The sequence below is a fragment of the Oxyura jamaicensis genome, chromosome 4, assembly GCF_011077185.1.
Source record: "Oxyura jamaicensis isolate SHBP4307 breed ruddy duck chromosome 4, BPBGC_Ojam_1.0, whole genome shotgun sequence".
NCBI lineage: Eukaryota > Metazoa > Chordata > Aves > Anseriformes > Anatidae > Oxyura > Oxyura jamaicensis.
In genome coordinates, this window is record NC_048896.1 from 16,316,806 (window position 1) to 16,340,319 (window position 23,514).

The 23,514-nt window shown below is 57.0% G+C and overlaps 2 protein-coding genes across 2 annotated transcripts; one reads left to right on the plus strand and one right to left on the minus strand.

Moving 5' to 3' along the window:
* Positions 1-524: 524 nt before the first annotated feature.
* On the plus strand, positions 525-6,023 carry LOC118166246 (G-protein coupled receptor 12-like). Its single transcript, XM_035324990.1, has 2 exons — positions 525-951; positions 1,764-6,023. The coding sequence occupies exon 2, from the start codon at positions 1,766-1,768 to the stop codon at positions 2,897-2,899; it is 1,134 nt and encodes a 377-aa protein (XP_035180881.1). The 5' UTR covers positions 525-951; positions 1,764-1,765; the 3' UTR covers positions 2,900-6,023.
* A 7,111-nt stretch (positions 6,024-13,134) lies between these two features.
* LOC118166245 (wiskott-Aldrich syndrome protein family member 3-like) lies at positions 13,135-23,156 on the minus strand. The gene is made up of 8 exons (XM_035324989.1): positions 19,577-23,156; positions 18,772-18,906; positions 18,494-18,647; positions 17,479-17,596; positions 17,188-17,363; positions 16,494-16,751; positions 16,029-16,414; positions 13,135-15,083 (listed from the first exon to the last, which is right to left on the minus strand). The coding sequence occupies exons 1-8, from the start codon at positions 19,707-19,709 to the stop codon at positions 14,926-14,928; spliced, it is 1,518 nt and encodes a 505-aa protein (XP_035180880.1). The 5' UTR covers positions 19,710-23,156; the 3' UTR covers positions 13,135-14,925.
* Positions 23,157-23,514: the final 358 nt, after the last annotated feature.

The following is a 23,514-nucleotide window of genomic DNA, read 5'->3' on the forward strand; positions in this document are numbered from 1 at the left end:
TGCGGGGTTTGGGGCGGGCTGAGCCCCGTTTGGGTGCGCATGGGGTGGGCGAGGGGACCGCTGCTCAGAGCAGAGGCTGCTCGGGACCCCCGGGAGCTTCCCCAGTTTCCCCTTGTGCAGTCTCATCCTGACGGGGAGCCCGTCTGCTCCTAACAGCAGTGGTTGGAGGCAGCCGAAGCCACCGCTCCCCACGGCAGTGTCACAATGTCACTGCACATCGGCGGCCGCACGCCCGTGGCGGCTCCGTGCTCGCTGCTCCGCATAGCTCCAGCCCGCGAGAGAGGGGGGCGAGAGCGTGAAATTATGAAACCAGCACCAGAGGGGGAGAAGTGGGATCAGAGAGAGCCCAGCGTCCCTACCCCGAAGACGCGGCTCCCTTCGGGAATGACGGAGCCGCTGGAAAATAACCGTGCCTTTGGGGTCTGCGTCCCGCCAGGCTGCTCTGCTCCCAAGGGGAGCAGCTGCAGCACGCCGCCTCGCTCCCCCCTCGGCATTCCCACGTCCCCGGGCACCGGGTGGGAAAAAGCCAAGGCGTCCTGGCCTCCCCTGGGGGCTGTGACCCCTGCGGGCCTCTGCGTCGGGCCCCGACCTTGGGGAGCCGCGTCGGGCACGCGGGAGGGGCGTGCGTGCGCGTGTGCGCGGCCCCCTCGTGCCGGCGGGCGCGCGCGTGGCGGCGGAGCAGGGAGCCAGCCTCGTTGTTATTCTGCTCACAGCCGCTCTGATTCACAGGCTTGGATCATGAATGCAAGTGAAGACTTTGACGTCAGAGTTGAGATTTATCAGCAGATCCAATGGGGCAGGAATATTAAGTGCGAGGCGATGCCAGCTATCTACCGGCGTTATTAGCGATGCTCGCCGAGGAATGAGGCTCAACACCAAGGGCTGGAAGGAGCGGGAGGGGGAAAAATAAAAACGGGGGCAAGAGAGCTGATCCTCCAGCCTTAAAGCCAGGTAAGGCGACAACCCCGGGCGGGGATGGGAAGGGAAGGGGCGATGCTGGCAGCAGGGCTGGCGGTGGGCACAGCCCCCCCAGGGCCAGGGGGGCTCCGCTGGGCAACGGTGGGCACCGAGGGGGGCAGGAGCCGGCGGTGGGTGCTGCAGGAGCCGGGGGGGGGACGCCCTGCGGCGGCATCTTGCGAGGGAGGGGAAGGCAGGAGGGAAGGAGAAAGTTAACGCAGGCTGTCCCCAGCCGCTGCCTTCTCCTTTCATCAGCGGCGCCGCATCCATGCGAGGGCTGGCCTATTAATAGCAGCGGCTTTTACTCGCCAAAAAAAATAAATAAACGCTGATAAGCAGGGAAAGGGTGGGGGATGGGGGGCTTTGCGCTAAAAACGGGTGACAAAAAGGTGGCCGTGCCCTGGGGAGGGAGCGGGGGGGGGGGGCACGCACCCGAACAGCCCTCCACACACACACACACATACATGCACCCCGCAGCGGGGCTCGGGGGGGACGGGGATGGGGATGGAGATGGGGACGGATGGGATGGGGATGGAGACAGGGATGGGCACGGGGACGGGAACAGGGACGGGGACAGGGATGCAGATGAGGATGAGGATGGGAAGGGGGGGCAGAGGAGGGGATGGGCATGGGATGCGGAGCAGGGGACGGCCGGGAGGGGGGGGGGGGGGGGGGAGAAAAACCCCGGTGCCCCCCCGGGGAGGCTGCGGGAGGCTGCCGGCTGCCGGTCTCCGCTGCGGGGGGCTCCGCCGGAGCCGGTCCGTGTGCCCCCCGCCCTGACCGCCGACCTGTCCCTCTCTCCCCAGCGATGCTGCACGGCCCCGGCGCCCTGGGGGGGCCGTGGCAGCCCCCGCAGCAGCAGCAGCAGCGGCTCCCGGGGCTCGGCACCGCCTCGGTGCCCAGCGCCTGGCCCTCGGCGGCGGCGGCGGCGGCGGCGGCTGCGGGGGGGGGCCCGGGCACGGCGACCCCGGGAGGCGGTGGCGGAGGAGGCGACGGCGACGGCGGCGGCGGCGGAGGAGGAGGAGGGGGGTCCCCGGCCGGGGGCGGCGTGGGGGGCCCGGTGAGCCCCTGGGACATCGCGCTGTGCGCCACGGGCACGGCGGTGGCGGCGGAGAACGCGCTGGTGCTGGCGGTGCTGTTCTACACGCCCAGCCTGCGGGCTCCCACCTTCGTGCTGATCGGCAGCCTGGCGCTGGCCGACCTGCTGGCCGGGCTGGGGCTGGTGGGCAACTTCGCCGTGCGCTACCTGCTGCGGCCCCCCAGCGAGGCGGCGGAGCTGGGGGCGGCGGGGCTGCTGCTGGCCGCCTTCTCCGCCTCGGTGTGCAGCCTGCTGGCCATCACGGTGGACCGCTACCTGTCGCTGTACAACGCGCTCACCTACCACAGCGAGCGCACGCTGGGCTTCACCTGCGCCACGGTGCTGCTGATGTGGGCGCTGTGCCTGGGCGTGGGGCTGCTGCCGCTGCTGGGCTGGAACTGCCTGCGGGAGCCCAGCGCCTGCAGCGTGCTGCGCCCCGTCACCAAGGACAACGCGGCCGTGCTGGCCGTCGCCTTCCTGCTGCTCTTCGCCCTGATGCTGCAGCTCTACCTGCAGATCTGCAAGATCGCCTTCCGGCACGCCCAGCAGATCGCCGTGCAGCACCAGTTCATCGCCACGGCGCAGGCCACCTCCACCCGCAAAGGGCTCTCCACGCTCTCGCTCATCCTCGGCACCTTCGCCCTGTGCTGGATCCCCTTGGCCATCTACTCGCTGGTGGCCGACTCCAGCTACCCCGCCGTCTACACCTACTCCCTGGCGCTGCCCGCCACCTGCAACTCCCTCATCAACCCCATCATCTACGCCTTCCGCAACCCCGACATCCAGAAGTCGCTCTGGCTGGCCTGCTGCGGCTGCATCCCCTCTGCCTTCTCCTCCAGGCCAAGGACATCCAGCGACGTGTGAGGAGCTCCCTCGCTCGCTTCTTCTTCCTCCTCCTCCTCCTCCTTTCCCCCTCCGCCGTTCGCGTTTCCCACCGGGAGGACCCCCCTCCCCCCCCGCCCCTCCAGCCCCGGCCTGCGCATCTCGCTCCATGGGCAGGTGGCCAGAAGGGAAAGAGGAACAAAGGGGAAGGAAAAAAAAATAGAGAAAAAAAGAAAAAAATAAAAAAAAAAAGGAGGAGGGAGGGAGGTGGAGAACGGAGAAAGAGAGAGAAAAGAATGATAATGGTTTCCTTTAGAAACGTTATTTTCGTACACATTTTATTTTTTATTTAAAAACACAAAACACCAAAAAAAAAAAAAAAAAGAAAAAAGAAAGGAAAAGGATCTCCATACGATGGATGGCATCGGTCTCGTCTCGGGTAAGGAGGCAGCAGGCTCGGTGGTCCTGCCGCCCCCCGGGGCCACGAGTGGGGGACGGCTTTGGGAGTATGGGGGGGGGAGAGCCCCGTGTGTGGGGTGGGGGGCCCCAAAATCAGGTGTTGCTCTGCTATGCAATAACGGGGGGGGGGGGGGGGCTGCTCTGGCTGGGAAGGGGCAGCCCCGGAGAAGCACAGGGAGATGGAGGGGGGTGTATGGGGCCGGGGAGGGGGGTTGCGGTGCCTCCAAAGGACTTACGGAGCGAAGGCACTTTAGGGGGTTGCCTCTATTTTGAGCTGCTGCAGGGTTGACAGCGATGGGGGCACCCAGGGAATCCACCCCCCCAAAAAAAAGTGATTGCAGGGAGGGAGCGGCCAGCTCCCCCCTGGGCTGGCTTCCACTCTGACTTGCACAGGGATGGGGGGGTTGCATCCCAAAAGGGATCCGGGCTTGCTCAGGTCCCATAGAGGGAGGCCGGGCAGAGAGCACGGAGCTGCCCGCGGGCACCAGCTGATCCACTGGGGCAGGACAGGATTTTCCCATGCTGTGGGGGGTCACAGCCACCCGACAGCACCGTGTGTCTGTCCGGGTCCAGCCCCACAAAGCCAAGTGCGTGAAAAAACAGCTGAGAGCGTCCAAAGCATGGACGGGGCTTGAACTTGTTTTCTACCTTTCAGAAGTGGCCACTCTCCTTTTTTTTTTTCCTTTTTTTTCCCCCCTCATTTCCTTTCTAAACACCCTGGGCGATGGGCAGGAGGTACACTGTCGAATCAGTATGCATATAAAAGTTAATATATATATATTTACATACAGAGTTATATATAAAAGAGTAACGTAGCTATATGTACACACCATTCTCTGCTCATTTCCTCTCTTCTGGTTTCTGTAACCGCAGCCAGGTCCCTGCAGCTCCTTGGTGTGAGCACCCAACGCAGAGTTAGTTTAAACCACTTTTGAAGCATTGTGAGCATTTTGGAAGTGTTTTTCTACAAGCTGCTCTGGAAGGCAGCATTTGTTTCCCATTTTGTATTTCTGAGTGAGATGTAGCACGAGCCCACCAGCTCTGGGCACACCTGGGCATGCCCAAAGTTGTGTTTTCTTGTATATCCTCTGGTGGAAACAGGGCGAGGTGAGAGGAGGTAAGAGCAGGGTAAAAAGAAATAGGGTGAGGTGAGGAGGAAGGTGAAGGGGCCTGAGGTAACGTGGTGTGCACCAGGGTGTGGAAATCTCCGTCCATTTCACTGCACCTTCCTTTCCGTGTTGGTTTTTGTTTTTCCCAAAGAACATCTGTCACTGGAGAAAGGTTTGAGTGGAGATGTTGGGCATCGGTGAGGGCACCGGGCTGCTTTGCTGGATGTTGGGGCCCCCTTCTGTTGGCCGTCAGCACCAACCCTCCCAAGCCAGCAAAGCTGCACGTGGGGTGGGAAACGAGGCTGGCACCCTTCGGTGCTGGTTTCGGGGCACAGCCAGCACAGACAAACCACGGTAACGTGTGACCCTCACGCGTGACCCTAAGGATTTCAGCCCTGATACGACAGCCACAATTTGCTCATCTCAAAAAAAAAGGCGTTTCAATTGAACCTGGCGTAACAGCCCCAGAAACCATTACTGTTCTTGGTGGGGGACAAAGTACCTCTTTCTTGTCGAAGCATCACATCTGGGGGGGTGTCTCTAAAAATGATCTTGATAATCATTTGTATTAATGTGTACTGACCAGCATCAAGTGTTTGCTTCCTTGTTAAAAACTAATCAGCAGCTACCTTTGATTGCCAGGAGTAATTGTTTGATGCACATGGTGTCCCCTTGCAACTCCTCTCAGTCACGCGCGACCTTTTCTCGGGGCGAGGTGGCCGTGCTGCTGCTCACAGCTCCGTCTCTGCCATCTGCACCATTTCTGTTAAAAGTCCCATTGCTTTTTGCAAAATCGCTGAGAGCTGCCCTGCCCCCGTCCTGGCCACCCGCAGACCTGAGCCTTCCCACTCCCACTGGAAAACTTTGCAGTGCGGAGCATTACAGAGATAAAGGAGATGTTCAGCAGAGCCTGCCCATGTCACAACGGGTGGCCCACCACTCCTCTGCCCCTGGCTTAGGGGGATGTGAATTTTGGGGGGTGTGAATGGGGACTGTCCCCAGCTCCAAGCCCAGCAATGGCTTAGCAAAGCCAGGTCCCTCTGGGTGCATTTGCCAACCCATCGGCCTGGGATACAATGACTGTCATACGGAAAAGGATCTTGAGACCAGCCGAAAAATGCTGCAGGATAAAGCACTGGAGAGGCTGAGGACAGAAGTAGCCACCTTTGTAAACTCTGCTTGATGTCAATTGTGTCTAACCCGAGGTTATTCCTTTGCTGTTCCTTCCCCTCTCATCACATCTGCTTTCTCAGCAACGAGGACGCTTCAGAGCAATCAGGACAGCAAATTATTTTGATGTAACTGTTTTAACTTGGAGAGTTGATCTCAAAGGAAAATGTGCAGTTACCATTCGGTCATGGTAAAGTCAAGCCCCTACGACGCACTTTATGAGCGAGTGAAAGCAAATCAATGCTGTTATTGCACTGTATCTCTATTGTGTATAATATTATACATTCATCTGTAAGAGTAATTTATTTTTCTTACTGTAAATAAAACTGTTAAAGTGATTTGTCAAGAGGCTATCCAAAAACGGGGGGAGAGGGTGTTAAAATAAACACATTTGAAGACTTGGGCTCCTGGCCCAGGTATGTGCCAAACCGCGTGTGTCTGTGTCTTCATTGCAGCTGAACCCAGGCTACTACACGCTTACGCTTTCCCTGACCTGGGCTCAGGCAATTTGGGGCAGATTGGGTGGGTTTTGGGCAAAGGGCACCCCCGGGTCATGCATCCCTTTGGAGCCTTCAGCAAAGCCTCTGGGACAGCAAATTTTCCAGCGGAAGGCTATCTAATTACCCAGGCGGTCAGGGATTACATACCCTTGGGAATTAATATCTTTGAGAGCTGGTTTCTCTAAAATAAGGGTTACAGAGATATCACAGCTCTGCGCGCTTCCCCTGCCCCCGGCCTCTAATAGAAATCTGAGCATCACGGGGCCGATGACTCCCCCTGCAGCAAACAGGCTCGGCGAGGGCGAGCTGACAAAAAGCCAAAATGAAATATACTTTAACCTCTTAAAATCTTTATTTTACTTTTTTTTTTTTTTTTTTTTTTTTTTTATTAGCACATGCATAAAGTGTCAACAGTTCAGGATTATGTCGTATGACGCTTTAACAAATGTAGTTACAAGCGGTGCTTCGGCTCTCCGCAGGCTTCCTCTCTACCCTGTACAGAAGAAAGCTCGTCCCGCAACCAACGTCGTCCCTACCTTCCCGTCCTAGTGTCACGACAGGCAGGACACCCACAACACCGGGGAGAAATACACTTGTTCACACGTAGCGACTGTGTACGGTAGATAGATACAAGCAGCAACATCTACTCACCTATGGACTAAGTGCACGTGGTTAAAAGACCCCATTAGACAGTGAACGACTCTTTCTTCTTTAATGTCAACTATATAATAATGGAAATCAGGTTATAGCCTGCAATGTGTGACCCTCCCGTGGGAGAGACGCCCGTCTCCCGTCAGCTGCTTCTATCAAGTGGTAAATTGAAGGAAAAACTGGTGGTATGTCTGCCGGTATTAAAAAAATAAATAAAAATGAGCCTTTTGGAGCATCAGGGCATCCCCGCCAGCTGATGAGCTCCCCCGGTGCCAGGCGCGAGGTGCCACCAGGACATTGTCCTTGTCCCTGCCACACCACTGTGCCTTCCCCTTGGGGACACTCCGCCCTGAGCCTCTCCAGCAGGGCTGGAGAGGCAGAAATGCCCTTTGCCAGCCTTTCCCAGAGGTGCCTGTGCTCCTGCTGAAGGTGGTGGAAACCCATGGCTCCAGTCCTGCATCTGGAGGAGGAGGAGGTGGAGGAGAAAGGCTCCCTGGCACACACACTGGAACAAACCCACCAGCAGGAGCATGTCCTGCAGCAAAGCAGGGATTCTTTTTTTCAACCTTCCTGCAGCCCTACTGTGTGCTTCTGGGGTCTGTCCCCTGCCCAAGGTGCAATGCTTGTTTTTGCACCCAGAGACGTGTGGTTGCCAGAGCGGGTATCCCTTAGGTTGGCCAAGATCAGAGTAAAAACTGATGCCAGAACTGTCCTGGGATAAAATCTCAGGTGCAGGGAAGGAGGAGTCCTGGTGGGCATGTCAGGGTTTTGTCCAGGTTTTCGCTTGGGTGAGGGCAGGCCGAGCAACATAAACACGCACCAGTGCCGGGAAATGCTCTGCCCCTTCCCCCTGGCAGGGGACGGGCACGCTCACCGCCGGATTTCCACCACCCACTGCTCCAACCCCCCCTGGGAGCTCCTTGGAAATGCAGTGGGGATCTCCAGAAAAGGCACTTGTGTCAACGATAATCCCACCCCGCTGCCTCCCAGCTTCTCCTCCTGCAAGCCCCATGTTTGACCTGGAGCAGGATCTGCGCCATGGCACCGACTCAAGCTCACACTGGGGGGCTTCTGCTTCAGGATCCCCCAGGCAAGCCCCCGAAAGGGAGCCTATTAAAACAAGGAGCCATCAACCCCGAAACAGCCCTAAAAATGTGTTTCAGAGCAAAAGGTTTCTTTTTGGTGGGGATTTTCTTTCTTTGTCCTAAATTGCTTAGATCTGCAAGGAAAGGCACCACAAAGAGAGGCCTCATTTCTGGAAAACTGGACAGAGCTAAACGCAAACCTGGAGCTTCTCAGGGCAAAACCAGCTTTGGTGGTGGTTCTGGGATCAAGGCTCATAACAGAATGGCTTTTGGGAGGCCAGCAGTGGCACCTCTCTTCCTCCGGAGCACCTCTAGAGGAATGAACAGTCTCTCAACATGCACCATGGCAACTTCACGGGGCTCAAATCCCACTTTATTCCTAATGCAGGAATTGTATGGTTAGTTTTTCCATGGCAAGTGACTTTCTGCTGAGGAAGTATTCCCAGCTGAGTCATCAGGCATACACAAACACCCAAAATGGGTGAAAATTAATGAGATTTGAAGCACCTGAGCTGAGGTGGGGCCTTCAGGGATAAAAGACCTTCCTACAAGAGTATGAGACCTTGCTGAAGTAGGGTTTGGTGTGCTCTTTGTTTTGTTCTTGAGAATTGGTTTCTTATAAAAATCAATTTTGAAAGTGGTTATGGTGATAACTGCTCCAGTTTTTGGTGGCTAGCTGGGAAATAATGTTGGGTCTGATTTCCTCTTGCTTCTCCAGCAGAAGGCAGATTGGATTTTTTTTCTCCTGGCAATCATGTAAGTTCTTTTTCCCCTTGGTTTTATTTTCATGGAGGGGTTTATTTATTTTTAGATCCCTCAGCTGAGCTACCCCAAATCCATGGGTAACTTTTAAGGTGCTGGCCCTAAGGTGCCGGTGTTGTGTACACACCGTAGTCTGTGGACATCAGTGGTACCAGCTGTGTGTCCTGACTTTCTGCTGTTAGTTTGCATCTTAATCTAGTATGCTTAATCTTTATTATATCTGAGGGTCAAAAAAAAACAGCAAAGGGGCAAAGAAGCTGGTGGGGGGGGAGGGGGGAAGGGGTGTACCCAGGCTGATAGGGTGGCTTTGCAGGTAGTGGTGCTACAAGCCTGAAGAAGGGGATGAGGCAGATCTGCAGACCCACCAGGATGGATGAGGTGCTCCACAGGCACCTCCACACCATGCCCAGACAGGCTCAGGGCTTTTGCCCCTCTCTCTGGTGTCTACCTACCTACTTCTCAAAGACCTCCTGTGGCAGAGACCTGCCTGAGTCCCTCCATCCTCACCTCCCCTGAGATGTGATTTAACTTTGCTGCCACAGCTCAGGCCTGGGCCTTGTTTCAGTCTGACACTGGCATGGGGACCATGCTGCTCCCCCTCCTGCCCTTTGTTTTACCTACCTGAGATATTCTCCCACAGAGTGGTGGGAGTGTGACCAGCCACCCAAAAATGACAGGCTGATTTCCTTCCCTTTCCTCTGCCATCCTAGTGCCTTCAGCTCAATGGCAATTCTAGCATGGAGCCAGTCCCCCAGGGCCAACATGGTCCCTTGACATTGTCACCACAGGTGAGGAGTGTGGGGAAAGGCTCATCTCCCACCACAAGCCCCCAGACGCAACAGTCAACCGCAGACTTGAGCATGTTCTGCTAAAAGCACAAGGCTACAGAGGGACCTCTGTGAGGAGAGATGTCCCTGGGGGAAGGGGAAGATGGTTGGTGTGCCATTGTGTGGTGTTATGGAGGGCTCTGTGGCCTCAGAGCCCTGTCCCAGCATGGGACAGAGATTAAGACTGATAATGTTACCTTAACATTGCTTTCAGGGGACACCATAGCCAAGTTTGTCCCATCTGATAAGAGCCTAAGGGCATCCTGCAGTGCAAGCCCATCCCTTGCTGCAGGCCCTGCCTTGGCCCGGTGCCACCACCAGGATGGTCCCCAGCCAAGGAATTTCTTCCTGTCACTGAAGGCTTTGGGGCAACCCCCCCCACCCCCAAAGCACGTTTTTCCCCCTCTTCCCAGTAAAATGCAAGCACAACTCTCACCTGGAGAAAATAAAGCCTGTGTGTGAGCCTGGGGTCTGTTAAAAGATTGGATTCACCAAAGAAATCCGTTCTGGTTCTCAAAGACTGAAGCATTCCTAAGCCTAGGCTTAGGTATAAACCCCTGAAGGAGGGCATCGCGTGGACTGCATGGGCATACCAGAGGAGCACAGCCCCATGTGGCATGGGGGGGGCTGGGAAAGCCCGCCCCCGGCCCCCCCCCCCCCCCCCCCCCCCCCCCCACCCCCCCAAGGGAACAGCCATCTATATGGGGACAAAACGTGCTGGTTTTGTCACTTGTCACTCCCATGCTTTGCTCAGGCACTTCTGTGGGGGGACAGTGGGGAGATGGGACAGCCTTGCTGACGGCAGGGGGATGTGGTTGTGGTACTGGTCGTGGGGTCACCAAGGGAAGGGACAACGGTCCTCAAGGTGCTGCTGCCCAGTCGGGAGGGTAAATTCATGGGTATGAGAGCAATTGTACATTTGTGGCTTCTAAAGTGCAGTGCAGGTCATGTGGTCTTTGCTGTAAACTCTAAGCTCCTCAAGGACAGAGTTCTTGTCCTTTTTTTTTGTTCTGTAAAGTGACATGCCAGCCTAGAAAACTTTTACCCCTAAGTAACTACTACTAGAGAAAAACAGGAATGATAAAAACCAACCCCCCCCAAAAAAAACAGCCTATGTTCCCCTTGCCAGCATCCTGAGCTGGAGGACCTTCGGCGAGCGGATGGGGGGAGCTGCCCTCCGTGCTCCATCCCCAGGGACACAGCGTGGGGCTCCTGCTGGCCACACACCTCTGAAAAGCACCCTCCAAAACAGCACCTCTGGTGCTGCAAAGCCTGTCTCCCTCTGTGTGAAAGCTCCCTTCATCATTAAATCAAAAGTGTTGATGCTCTGCTCCCAGGGGAGTCTGCCAAGCTTCTTTCTGTTCCGGCTGTCAGGACCTTGAAAAGGAGGTACGGGTGGAAAAGTTAGTGGGAGGAAATCTGAGGGCTCTTATCTGGAGGGAGCTCCCTGGAGAAGCTGTGCTCAGTCTTGTTTTGCCCAGGAAGTCTTCATCCTGGTGGCAAGCATAAGTGCAAAATCAGGATCCCCATAGGCAATGATGCTCGCTCCTCCCCAGGTCTCTGCCTAAGGTGGCAAACTAGAAACCACTCAGTGCCTTTTGATTCCTTCAGGACCTCTAAGCTGCCAGCACCAACAGCAAGTCCAAAGCTCACCTGAGATCACGGAGAAGCTGGGATGTGACCGCTACCAAACCTCCACTGACCTTCACGAGACTTCAGCTAGACCAGACTTCAGAGCTGACACAGCCCTTACAGACAGCATACCACGGGCACCGCAGTCTCCAAAATATCCCTCATCAGGTAAATCTGAGGTGCCCGAGAGGTTCCTGATGGACCTTGGGGACTAGAGTCTTCTGCTAATATCTCCAAGCAGACTCAAACCAGCTTATTTATTCTTTGGCTGACTCAAGCCTAATTCATTTGTATGCGCACAGAATACACTTCCCCCTGTTGGCAGCCTTTTATTTATTATTTTTAATCTGTGCCCATAAATTGGCAAGGAGGAGAAGGCAGATAAAATGGCAAGGGGAGCTCTCAGGAGATCGGTTGGGCTCATTAAATGTTTGGCACTCTGTGATTATCTGCTGGCAATGAAACGTCACTGCCGTATTTCTGCAGGGAACGTGATCCCTTAATGTACAGGAGGATCTCCTCAGCCCACTTCGGGTACACTTGAGAGAGAGGAGCAATTCAATCATCTGTGACCTGAATTGTATTTTTTTTAATGGCTGCCAAGTTAGATAAAAAATATTTAAATATTCACTCTTATATCAGCCCACATGGGGATTTGAGCATTTCAGGTTGTATAATGCGGCATGGCCTACTTTTGGAGGAGTACACAGAAATAGGCACATATGTACAAAACAGAGTGTGCAGCATATGGGTCAGCCAGCCAGAGTTAATTAGCATGGCACAACCACCTCCAGCAGAGCTAGCCTGGCCCAGACCACTCAAGGAGCTCGTGTTGGGTTTCAGAGGTGACCTGGTCGAAATTAGATGAGTATGCCTAAAATGAAGAAGGTCATCCTTAAAGGTGCCTGAGCATGTCAAGGCACCATGGAGGCTGCTCTGTCAGCAGAGCTGGCCTTGTTGTAGGAGTGGGACTGGGGCTCTTGGTGCCACCATATGCTGCTTGTCTGCCTTGTGATGCCACCAGGAGAGCTGGTGAGAGCACGGTGTGCTATGGTTGGGCCAGAAATGGGTGTCCACAGCCTGTACAGGTCACTTCTTCACCAACTACATGAGAAACCAGAGCAATGAGCTGCAATGTGGACATCTATCTGGGGAGGCCACCTGTGGATCTGCCTGCTTGGGGTATCAAGAGAGCTTCAGTGCAGCCAAGGCCTGGGAAGAGCTGGATTATGGTGTCTGCAAGCAGTGGGCAGTGCCAGGAGGGTACGGTCCTGCTGGCTTGCTGTGTGAAAGAGGATGGTCACCAGGGGCTGGGAGCTTCCTCAGGCAGAGCATGAAGGGTGAGGATGAGCTGAGACACCCCAGAATGGTGTAAGAATGTAAAGCTGCAAGGAATGAGGGCAAGCCCTACTCCCTGCCACCATGAGGCTCCTGGCTCCTCCATCAACACAACCCACGCAGGGCAAGAAGGCTTCAGTGTGTGATTGTCGAGTGCTTTGCCATGCAGTGGCACTGACCCTAAAAACAGCATGGGACAATGTCTCCAACCCCCAGCACCATGGGATTGCTATGAGGTGGTGTCCCTGAAAACTCATGGTCCTGTTGGGTGCCACCACAGTGAGTCCTGCTGGAGTTATCGCATGGCTTTTGTGCCATGGCACAACCAGGGCCTGGGGAGAGACCTGGCCTTGTGGGGGCACTTGGCTACTCTCCAGCTCCTGCCACAACAGCTCTGCTCCCTAGAATGGGGATGGCCACAGACCTGAGGGACGAGCCAGCCCCACATGTCCCCAAGGCCCTTCCCTGTCCCTGTGTGACAACAAGATGTCCTGGCAGTGTCCCAGCCCTGCACTGGGGGTCCCCACAAGCGCCCCAATGGCTCAGGGCAGCCCCTTGCTGTTCCCTCAAGGGGAATTAATCTCCTGCTGAATTACCCAAATAACCTTTCTTTTTGTACATACAAACAGTACAGTGCTTGCATCTGTATTAACACTGTTCCACGCTAAGTACTGATAGCTGGCTGCTTAAATGTTACTCTGGTTTGTATGTGTTTTTTTTTTTGTTTGTTTGTTTTGCTTTTTAAACAAGGCTTTCTTCTGATCTCTCTCCAGGTCACATCCCAGCTGCTCTGCAAAGGGACCCCCGCTGTGATATGGTGGTGGTTCCCCTGGGACAGGGGCACCAGGACCGGGCCAAAACCCCAAGGACTTTCTGTGCAGCTCCTCCAGCTGTGCTGATGCCAAGGGGGGGCTTTCCTGAAGGAAGTGGGGAACAAAATGCAGGGCAGAAGTGGGTGCAGAACCACTGCCAACACTAACAGATCTTGCTTCCCACCTTAAATCCTTCCCCAGATGCTCTGGCCCTCTCCTGCACCTGGTCCAAGCCCTGCTCAGCACTGCATTAATGATCGTGGGACCATCCACTGTGGCCAAATTTGTGGTGGTGGGGGGGAGGAGCCTGCCATGCTGCTCGAGTCCCATCTGGAGGAGTCAGTGGGATGCAGAGAAAGGGGAAGTGTTGCATTAAACAAAATAGGCTATTTTGTGTCACTCAGCACAGGCAAGGGTTCATGGTGACGTTTCTTAGCAGCTAAGCTGGGGGCTATGGTCATTGTGTCTCACCAGAGAGGGTCTCTCTCTTTCTCCAGAGGAGAAAGGGGCACATAGGGTGTCATTCAAGACCAGCAGTTCTCAGGATAGACATAAGTAAGCATCAGCTTCCCTGAGCCTTTTGGGTCCCAGCCAAATCCTCCCATCTGCTTTACAGGTCGATTCGCTCCCAGGGACTGGGAACGCTACCTATGTGCTCACCCACCCGGCTGCTGGGGAGGTGGGCACAAAGTCCCCAAAAGCGATGCAATGGGGAGTATTCTGGTTTCTCCCCCATTTTGGGGCTCACTGGATATGGGAATGCAAGAGAGGGCCAGGTGGCTGTGCCAGATGGGTCCACGCCTGGTTCTGGTCTGTTCTCTGCTGGTGGGGAGCCTCTTCCAGCCCTCTGCAGATCCTCACCCCTGGCTGTGATATTTTCAGTATTTCACACCCATTTGTTCTGCACCCCCAGCCCTGCAAATCCTCCCTCAATAGCTGCGTGAAAAGGCAGCTATGAATCATGCGCTATTTTGATGAGCAAACTGGTATTTTTGGCACTGGGGGGGGGGGGGGGGGGGGGTTCCTGTGCTCCCCACCAGTGCCATGCTTTGGGGATGAGGAGAGGGCAGCATCAGGCTAGTGCTCCGGGATGGGGTTGCCCTCGACTGTACTAGTGGCATTTGTGGGGCTACAAAGTGCAAATCGAGAGAGCGAGACTGAGCCTCGCTCTGTTTCAGTGGTTTGGGTTTACCTAAGAGCAGCATTTTTTCTATCTTTTTGTCAAATAAAACTGCAGTGCTTTAGCAGTCAGGCCAAGGGTTGCAGGGCTTTTGGGACATGGCCCCCAGCCCCTTGCCCCCAGGACACGTGTGCCAGCTGCATGAGCCTTGCCTTCACGCTTTTATCACAAAAATCTGGTCCCGAGGATGGGAAGGGGCTCAGGTTGCAAACACCTCGGTCTCCCTGTTACGCGTTTAACATCTAGCTGCAAAAGCCCTACCACCTTGCGGTGTCGTTTCCCTAACAAAGCCACCCTGTGGCCGTGCATTACCCGGTGCCAGAGCATTTCCAGCATCGTTAAACGCGGAGGTGCTGCTAATTCCCAGCCTCACCGCCCCGGAGGCATGTCCTACCCGTGCACAGCCTCCAGCGCTGCCCGACATGGTTTTCGACATGGTGTAAAAAGCAAAAGCTCCTGAATTAGCGGGGCTGATGGCGGGTGTGGGCACCCAGGTACGCACCTGGTGCGGAGCAGCTCCCCGCCAGCCCGGTCCCGGCCCCCTCAGTCTGACCACTCGTTATCGTCCAGCTCCGAGTCGTCGTCCGACTCGCTGTACTCCACCGCGATCCGACGGGACAGGATGGTGGCCACGTCGTTGCCCACGGGCTCTTTCTTGGCCTCTTGCTCCCACTGCTCCTGGACTTTCCGCAGCTGGATCCCTGCATTAGGAAAGGAAAGGCTTTAGGGGCTGCATCACCCGTAAGCACGTGTGACCACCCCCAGTTACGTGCATTGGCTGGAAGGGGGCGGCCAGAGAACGGGCCATGATCACCAAGCTATAGCCCTCCTCCTTGGCTTCCACCCAGCCTTGAGGATGTTGGAGCTTCCTGGGAGCCAAATCTTCCGTTCAGCCTGAAGATTTGCACTGAGCAGGAAGGAGGATTGGGAACGACCCTGGAGAATTGCATCAGCTGCAGGCTGAAAGGAGGCCGGGGGCCCAGGAGGCTGCCGTGGTGCCCCAAGTCACCTCCAGAGATGGGTTCCTACCTCCCTGGCAGTGATGCTCCAAGTCAAAGAATCATCACAGAAGGATTTGGGTTGGAATGGACCTTAAAGCCCATCTAATTCCAGTCCCATGCCATTGCCTGGGCCCCCCTCCCACCAGCCCAGGCTGCCCCCAGTCCCATCCACTCTGGCCTTGGGCACTGCCAGGGATGGGGCAGGGACAGCTCCTCTGGGCAGCCTGTGCCAGGGCCTCACCGCCCTCAGAGTAAAGGATTTCTTCCGTATATCTAATCTAACCCTACCCTCTTTCAGTTTTAAGCCATTGCCTCTTGTCCTACTCCTACACCCCCCAACAAAGAGTCCCTCCCCAGCTGTCCCATAGCCCCCTTTAGGTATCAGTAGGTGGCTGTGAGGTCTCCCTCCTCTCCAGGCTGAACACCCCAGCCCTCTCCCCACCAGAGGTGCTCCAGCCCTCAAAAAGCACCCCCTCCAAGCCCCCAGGGCCATCGATTCATGTCCCATTCAGGTCCCACCACCTTGGTGCCTCACCCAGGGCTCTCCTTGAGCCAACGCAAGCCAACACCCCCAGCCCTGAACCACGAGGCGTGTTGGCCGGGGTGCCCCCACGGAGTCCCCCGAAGCCCCCCACCCCGCCTCACCCCTGCGGATGGCCGCCAGCAGGTCGCTCCGGGCGTCGCTCATGGGCATCAGCGGGATGGCCGGCTTCCGCGGCTCGGCGGCTGGGGCCGGCGGCGACACCGAGTGTGCCGGCGAGGCGGCGAGAGCAGGGGGCCCTGGTGGTGGCGGCGGCGGGGCCACGGGGGGGGCCATGGCGCCGGCCTGCGGCGGGGAAGCGGAGTAGGGGCCGGGCGGTGCAGGGGGCGGTGGCGAGGGCGCGTAGGATGGAGGAGCGGCCGCACCGGGGGGCAGCGCTGCAGGGGCCGCCATGGGGCTGTCGAAGGCGGTCTGCGCCGAGGGGATGACGGGTGGTGGGGGCGGCGGGGCTGGCGGCACGAAGTACTCCGCCATCGGCACTGGCTGTGGGCTGTGAGGGAGGAAGAGGTGTCAGCAACACGGGGAACGATGCCGGACACCCCCCTTCACCCCAAACCGTAGGGACTTACCCAAAATCCTTGACCAAGTGCGGCCTAGGCCCGTTGAGCACGGCCTCAGGGGGCTGCGGTGCGTGGGGTGGCTGGGCACGGTTGAGGCTGTTCTGCCGGCTGCCCGCCGGCGGGCGGTAGACGTGCTCCTGGGGGGGCACGGCCGCCAGGACCCCCTCCTTGTGCTCGGCCGGCAGGTGGGCGGCGGGGGCCAGCAGCTGCGCCGGGTGGTTGGGGCTCGCCGGGTACGAGTGGTCGGCGGCATCCGAGGCATAGGATCTACGGCGAGGGGAAAAGCCAAGGGTCGTATGGGCAGCAGGGTGAGGGCTGGGCAAGGAGGGGGTGTGGGGTGTTGTGGGGTTGAGGAAAGCAGACACAAAGCAGAGACGGACAAGGAGGCATGGAGGGAAGGAGGAGGATGCAACGGAGCTGGACCGGTCTCCTTCCTTGGCTCCTAAAGCTCTCTGACTTTATCCCAACACCAAGGTCCAGGATGTGACCCCGGTGGGCACCAGGACAGTGCTGTGCCTGAAGCTACACAGGCATGTGCTCATCACCCCCTCCTTGCCCCCAAACCCTTCCTGCTGCAGGCAGTGCCTTCCCCCATGGACAGAGGACAAGCAGAAGTACGTTCCCCCAAGGACGAAGACGACAACCAGAAGTGCCAAAAAGCAAAGGAAACCCAGTGAGCTGAACGCGTAATAGGAAAACCTGCCTATTGTCTGGGGACAGTGATCCTTCCGATGACGCCATGTGATATGGGGATGGTGAGAACCTGTTATCAGGCCGAAACTCTTTATCGTATGCCATCATGTTCCACTCCAGGCGCCGGTTGCGGGCTTTCCGTACTTTCTTCACCTCCCGGGTGGAGTCCTCCACCAGCCGCTGCTCCTGGGGGCGCACAAGCCACAGATCTACCTCCACCCCATGTCCTCCAGCCCTTGGGTGACACCTGGGGGGCATCGCCCAGCTGCACCCACCGCAGTGCCCTCCTTGTGCCCGCTACCTTCTGCCTGCGCTTCTCCTTCCTCTTGTCCTCTGTCGCCTGCAGCATCTTCTCCTTCCACAGGTTGAAGAAGTAAGAGGGGTCGGTGTAGAACTTGAGGCCGTCCTTCTTGTCATCCCTGGGGGGGAAGGAGGGGGCTATTAGGCACAGGGGAAGGAATCCCAAAAACATTTCTGTGCTAGCAATGGCAGTGCATGGATGGAGACCCCTGCCACCCTCACAGCCCTTCCCACCATCACCAGTTCTACCAGCATCCCCTGGTCCCTACCATGTCCCACCTCATGCCTCTTTTGGGGCTTTCCACGCAGGTTTTCCATGCAGCCCAAGGGCTCCACTGCGAGCAGGGACAGCGGGGCAGCTGTCTTGGGTATTTGTTCCCACAAACAAGACCCCATCATTTTCTGGAGAAGACCCCTTTCCTCCCCATAGGGAAGTTTGGTACGATCACAGATGTAAGCTGGTGGACCACCATTAACATGTCCAACAGGGAGCTGTGATTACCTGCGCTGTGGTTACCTTACCACATTAGGATCCTGAGGAGATGGCACTAAAGGACATGATTAATTGGTGGGATTTTGTAGGTCAGGTTCACAGAACCACAGAATGAGTGAGGTTGGATGGGACCACTGGGTCCACCTGGTCCAACCCCTGCTCCAGCAGGGCCACGCAGAGCAGGTTGCCCAGGACCATGTCCAGAAGCTTTTGAAGACTTCCAAGGAAGTCCACAACCTCTCTAGGCATAAAAACTGAAAATACTCATGGCAAATCATTACCGGAGCTATAGCACATGCAAGGTTGATGGTTGGACTCAGTGATCTTGAAGGACCTTTCCAACCTAGGTGATTCTGTGGTGCAGGGCCATACGTTCCAGGTGCCCTATGGTGGCACAGCCATGGGGAAAACAGCATTCCCAGCCCTCATCAAGCAGCAAAGGGGCTGCACACCCTGGCACCTCTCCTGGAAGGGTCCCCATGGGTTCCCCACACTCTGAGGAGCGTCAGAGGGGCTGCCCCACCTGTACGGTGTCAGGATGTTGAGCGGCGGGGGCTTGTCGCAGCGCTGGTACATCTCCATCACCGGGTTGGGGATGGAGTTGCGAGAAACCACCTGCTGGTTCTGCACCGTGGAGCTCTTGAACGCCTTCCGCATGTTGATGTCCTGCAGCGAAACTGGGGGCGCAGGGCGGGGAGGGGGGGCATGGATGCAGGGGTGGCCTCGCACCCAGCACCGGGCACGTGCCTCCCAGCCCCAAAACCGCCCCGGGCATGGTGCTACCCGCCCTGTGGTCCTCACCTTCCTCCACGGTGGAGTCCAGCTGTGTCACCTTGATGACCAGCAGGTCCACACGCTCCTGCAGCGAGTTCATCCGCATGTAGAAGCTGTTGGCCTCATTGAACAGCTCCCCGAAGATGTCCTCGGCGTGCCGGCCTGTCAGGGGGGCACATGAGCTGTGACCTGGCACTGCGCTGCCCGCGGGGACACCAAATCCTCTCCCCACTTTTTGCACGCCAGCAGCTCCCTAAGTACATCGTTCCTCTTTCTGGGCGTATTTTAGAAAATTATCTAGTTCTGGAGGGGCAAAAAAAGGCATTAGAGGGAGAGCCTGTGCTGCTCTTTTTATTTTAATTCAATATTCAGGAGCAAAATAGGTTTCCCCTATTACATGTCCCCGCTCGCATCTGCAGTGCTCTCGTCCTTCCCTTTGCTGCAGGAACCGGAGCTGGGGCAGGAAGGCAGGCGGGGACTTGGACCTTTTATACAGAGCTATCTTTCACCTGGCGTATTCAAGTGGAATCCAGGAGTGATCTGCATTAAAAAGAAGAGGGTTTTAAAAACCTGACTGTCCTATTTCCAGACAAGTCAAGAAGTGAGGGGTTCTCAAAGAGAGCAGTGATGGGAGGAAAGAGGGTTTTAAAACACTCTCACATCCTCCCTTTGGACCTGAGCATCCTCCTTTCTTTATTCTCTGGATAATTCCCACCCAGTCAGGGGCTCTTTGACCAGTATCAAACTGGGGCGAGTGACCGCAGCATCCCAGCACCCTGGTCATCCCCAGCCCTTGGGGGATGTCCCCAGGGGATGCTGAGCTGTGACTTACTGAGGCTGCCCAGCTGCTTGATGATGGCAGCCAGCGTGCTGTTGGTGACACACTCCAGCTCGCTCGTCACCCCCTCGGGCAGGGCCCCCCGGCACAGGTGCCGGGGCTCGATGTTCCTCTTCACCAGCGGCATGTTGCCGGCAAGCGCTCACACTCTCCTGGGTGAGGAAAAAAGAGGAAGAAACGACCCCAAAACATCTTTTTCCATTTGCCCCCCCCCCCCCCCCCTTCTCTCCCCTTTCTCCCCAGGGGACTTATCTGGGACACGGCGGTGACGGAGCTGGGCTCAAAGCAGAAGCAAACCCCCACGTGCTGCAGTCCCTGTGACGGCCCCACAACACCCTGACCCGAAGAGGAGCGAGCAAGCGCCTGTAATTCCATCATTTCCAGCTGACTGCAAAGCTCCCCGGGGTTTTCTTTTTATCTGTGCACACACCACGCCGACCGGCCCACCGTGTCCTGCCTTGCTCCCCACAGCATCCCTCCCTGCGTGCCCCCACGCGCTGCCAGCCCCACGTTAGCCGTCCCCCTGCACCCTGGGACCCCCCCTGACTTTATCAACATCCCATAAATCGCTTTGGCAGAGGAGGGAGAAGCTTCCCAGCAGCGATGCTAACAGCTGGGAGCGGGGCAGCCAGGCATCAACACGGTAATGCCGACCACAACAGGAGGCAGAAATGTGCCGAGCTCGCATTTTTTGGCCCCGGCGGCGCTGCGCAGAACAGTTTCCCATTGATAGTGCCCGGCCGGGCTCCCCAGCTCGGCGGGATTTTTCTAATGCAAATGCAAGCTGCCCCGACAAAACAGCACAAAACTTGTGTCTAAATCATTAATACCGAGCTTCCGAAAGGGCCGATTGTGCTCCTGCAGCACAATGGCAGATGCTATTCTGCCTGCCGAGCTTATTCCCTCCGGCGCTTCCCAAAGCGAGGGAGAAAGCTGTTAATGAGCCGCTTGTGCCCAGCGATGGGAAAGGGGAAAGGGGGAGCCTGAGCACAGGTGGAATTTGGCCAAGATTAACTCATTATTTCTTCTACATGTCCAGTGTGGGCTGAAAACCAGACCCCACTGTTCCTGGAAGCGCTGCAGGTGGCCATGGGTGCAGCAGCACCACCAGCCAGGCAGAGCCACCCACCGGTGACACTAAACCTGGGCAGCTGCAGGCCATAAAGGGCCACATTGCCATCTTCAGGTGGGCACTGCCACCCCGTAATGCTCCTCAGCTGCCTCACCTGGGGCCCACCGCACCCCTGGGCCAGGTTATTTAAGGTTGGCCAAGGGGCATAGGTGCTCCCTGAGTGCTGCTGTGGCCGTGCCCTGGTGGATCTCAGCGCTGTAAGTGGCTCCTGCCACGGGGACAGACAAAAAAAGGACAGACCTGAAAGGCCACGGGGACTGCTCCTGGGCCACCGATCCCTTGGCACGGGGAGGCTGGAGGCTCACAAATGTGATGAGTAGGGCGGTCTCAGCCCCGATCCCGGGTGGCAGTGAGGATCAGCTGCAGCTGACACAGGAGCCATAGGGCTGAGCTGTGCCCACCAGCCCCTGCCGAGCCCATTTCTAACGAGCTCGTTTCCCATTTCCACAGCCAGGGAAAAGGTCAGGCCCTCCAGCCAAGGGGAGGAGAAGCTGGCTGCCTGGCCAGCCCTGGGACAGATCTGCACGGGCTGCCCCGTGCCCCAGCTCATCCCACCGGGAGCACCGCCTGCGCCTCTCCCCCAGCCCTCTGCCTCCGCCAGGAGGCTTCACAAGCGAGCGCTTTGCTGCGAAGTGCGACATAACACGGCTAAAAATATTCCTGAAGAGTTTTATTAGTAAATGCCACACTGTTTTTTTTTTTTCCCTCCCCCTTCTGCTGCAAAGCGCTCCAGCTCGAGGAACGGCACTTGGCTAAATTGCCTCTAAATCACAAACCCCTCGTGAGGCCGGGCTCCGCAGTGCAAACCTTAGCCAAAAAGCCTCCTTAGGAGGATGCTGTAAATGCAACTGCCTCCTTACCTGGTGGTTGGAATAAAGAGCTGGTCGGCTGCTTTGAAATGAGCAGGCTCCATGTTTTTACCTAAACTGTCTCTTTACAGCTATGGCACCAGCGCATGCCAGAAAGTAATTGGCAAGTAGGTTTTCATGGGGATGATTTCCTTGGTTTTTAGCTGATCTGGGTTTTCTGGATCTACGCAAAAATAACGGGTACCCTAACGGCAAAGGGGAGAGGAAAAGAAGGGGGTGAAGCTACGTGGGGGCCTCCTCTGTCACTCTCCATGGTCTGCAGGAGGGCTGGGGACGGGGCAGGGCAGCACTGATCCCGTGTGCTTTTTGGCTGGAAAAATCCGGCTGGGAATCACGCCTTGTTTTTAATGACTCCCCATCACCGAAGGAAAATCTTTCAATGACATTTCTCCCTTTCTGTGCCCAGCTCATTAAAGGAAGGCTGGCTCTCTCCCTCTCACGCTGGCGGGCTGTGTGAACGGGACGCTCGCTGCTCAACAAACCGGCCTTTTTCTCCCCGAAATAGAAGGCGCTTTGATAAACGCGGGGCAGCCTCAGCGAGCAGCAGGGGCCTTTCTGGGCACCGGGTGCTCGCTGCTTGGGAACAGCCGCGCTCCAGCCGGCAAAATCGCGTTGCCCTGCGATAGATGGGCAGCTCTGCAGAAAGCATTCTGGCTTTTTTGTTGTTGTTGTCTTTTTTTTTTCCCCTTTTGGCTCGAGGGTTGTTGCTCGTTACTTGTCAAGAGCTTGGCATCCCTGGCTGATTTGTCATCTACCAGAAAATGAAGGATGAGCATCTTTGGTTCAGAACTGGGCCGAGGGAGATGACAGCTTGGAGCAAAATATGCTTCAGCTCCGGTTTTCTCCCTGGACTCTCCAGCTCCTGGGGAAAGGAGCCGGGCATTTGGGGACTCGGTTGCATCACAGGCGCTATGTGCAAGAGCCCTCGGCGTGCCCTGTGCTTGCAACAGAGGAGCACGGCACACGTTAACCTCCTGCCTGCCGTGCCGCCCGGCCTGAACCAGGCATGCTCCTGAAGCACAGAAATGCCTTCGAATACCTCTTTTCCCCTGTCTTTTTCTCACCAAAACCAGCAGCCTCTCTAAAATCCAGGCAGCACAGCAATCGAGGGGTGTGCCTTGGCGCACCGAAGTTTTGGGGATGAATTATTAATTCTGCCATCGCTGACCTGCCCGCACGCCCACGTCCTGCGCTCCCCATCTCCAGGCCGGCTGCTGAATGCCCGGCACAACCAAAACAGCCCCAAACTACCCCCCCAAAAAAAGCATCGTTCCCCATCTGTGGGCATGTCATCGCCGTGACACCGCCGCCAGGCAGCGAGAGCTGGAGTTTGGAGCGCCGTTATCAAAGCTCCCCGCAAGGAGCTGAATCACCGAGCGCCGAGGCCTGGGCTCTGCACCCTTGGGGGTGTGTGCGCCTGCTGGGGGGGCTCCAGACCCCCGGGGGGGGGGCGGGCATGCACACGTCCAGGTTGTCTTCTGCAGCAAGGCATGGCAGAGCCTCCCCCCCCCCCCCCGATGCACAAATGGGAAGCGAGGGAGGATGCGAAGCAAGGGCCCCTCCCCGCCGTGCAGGTCCCCCCTCCATGCGGCAATGCACGGTGACAGCCCCCTCCCCGGCCGTGCACGGGTGCAAAGCCCCCCCCCCCCTTTCCCACCTCCCCCTCCAACCCACACAAGGCTACAAAGCGGCCAGGACCCCCCCCATGAGGATGCAAAGCGATGCCCACCCCCACCATGCAAGGATGCAAAGAGGCCTGACACCCTTCCCACCCCCCCCAATCTCCATGCAAGGATGCAAAGAGGCCCAGACCCCCCCCTCAAAAAAAAAGGAGAAAAACGGTGGAGGATCACCCCCTCTCCAAAAAAAGCTGCAAAGTGACAGCCCCCCCCCCCATGCAAGGATGCAGGGCAGTCCAGCCCCCCCATACA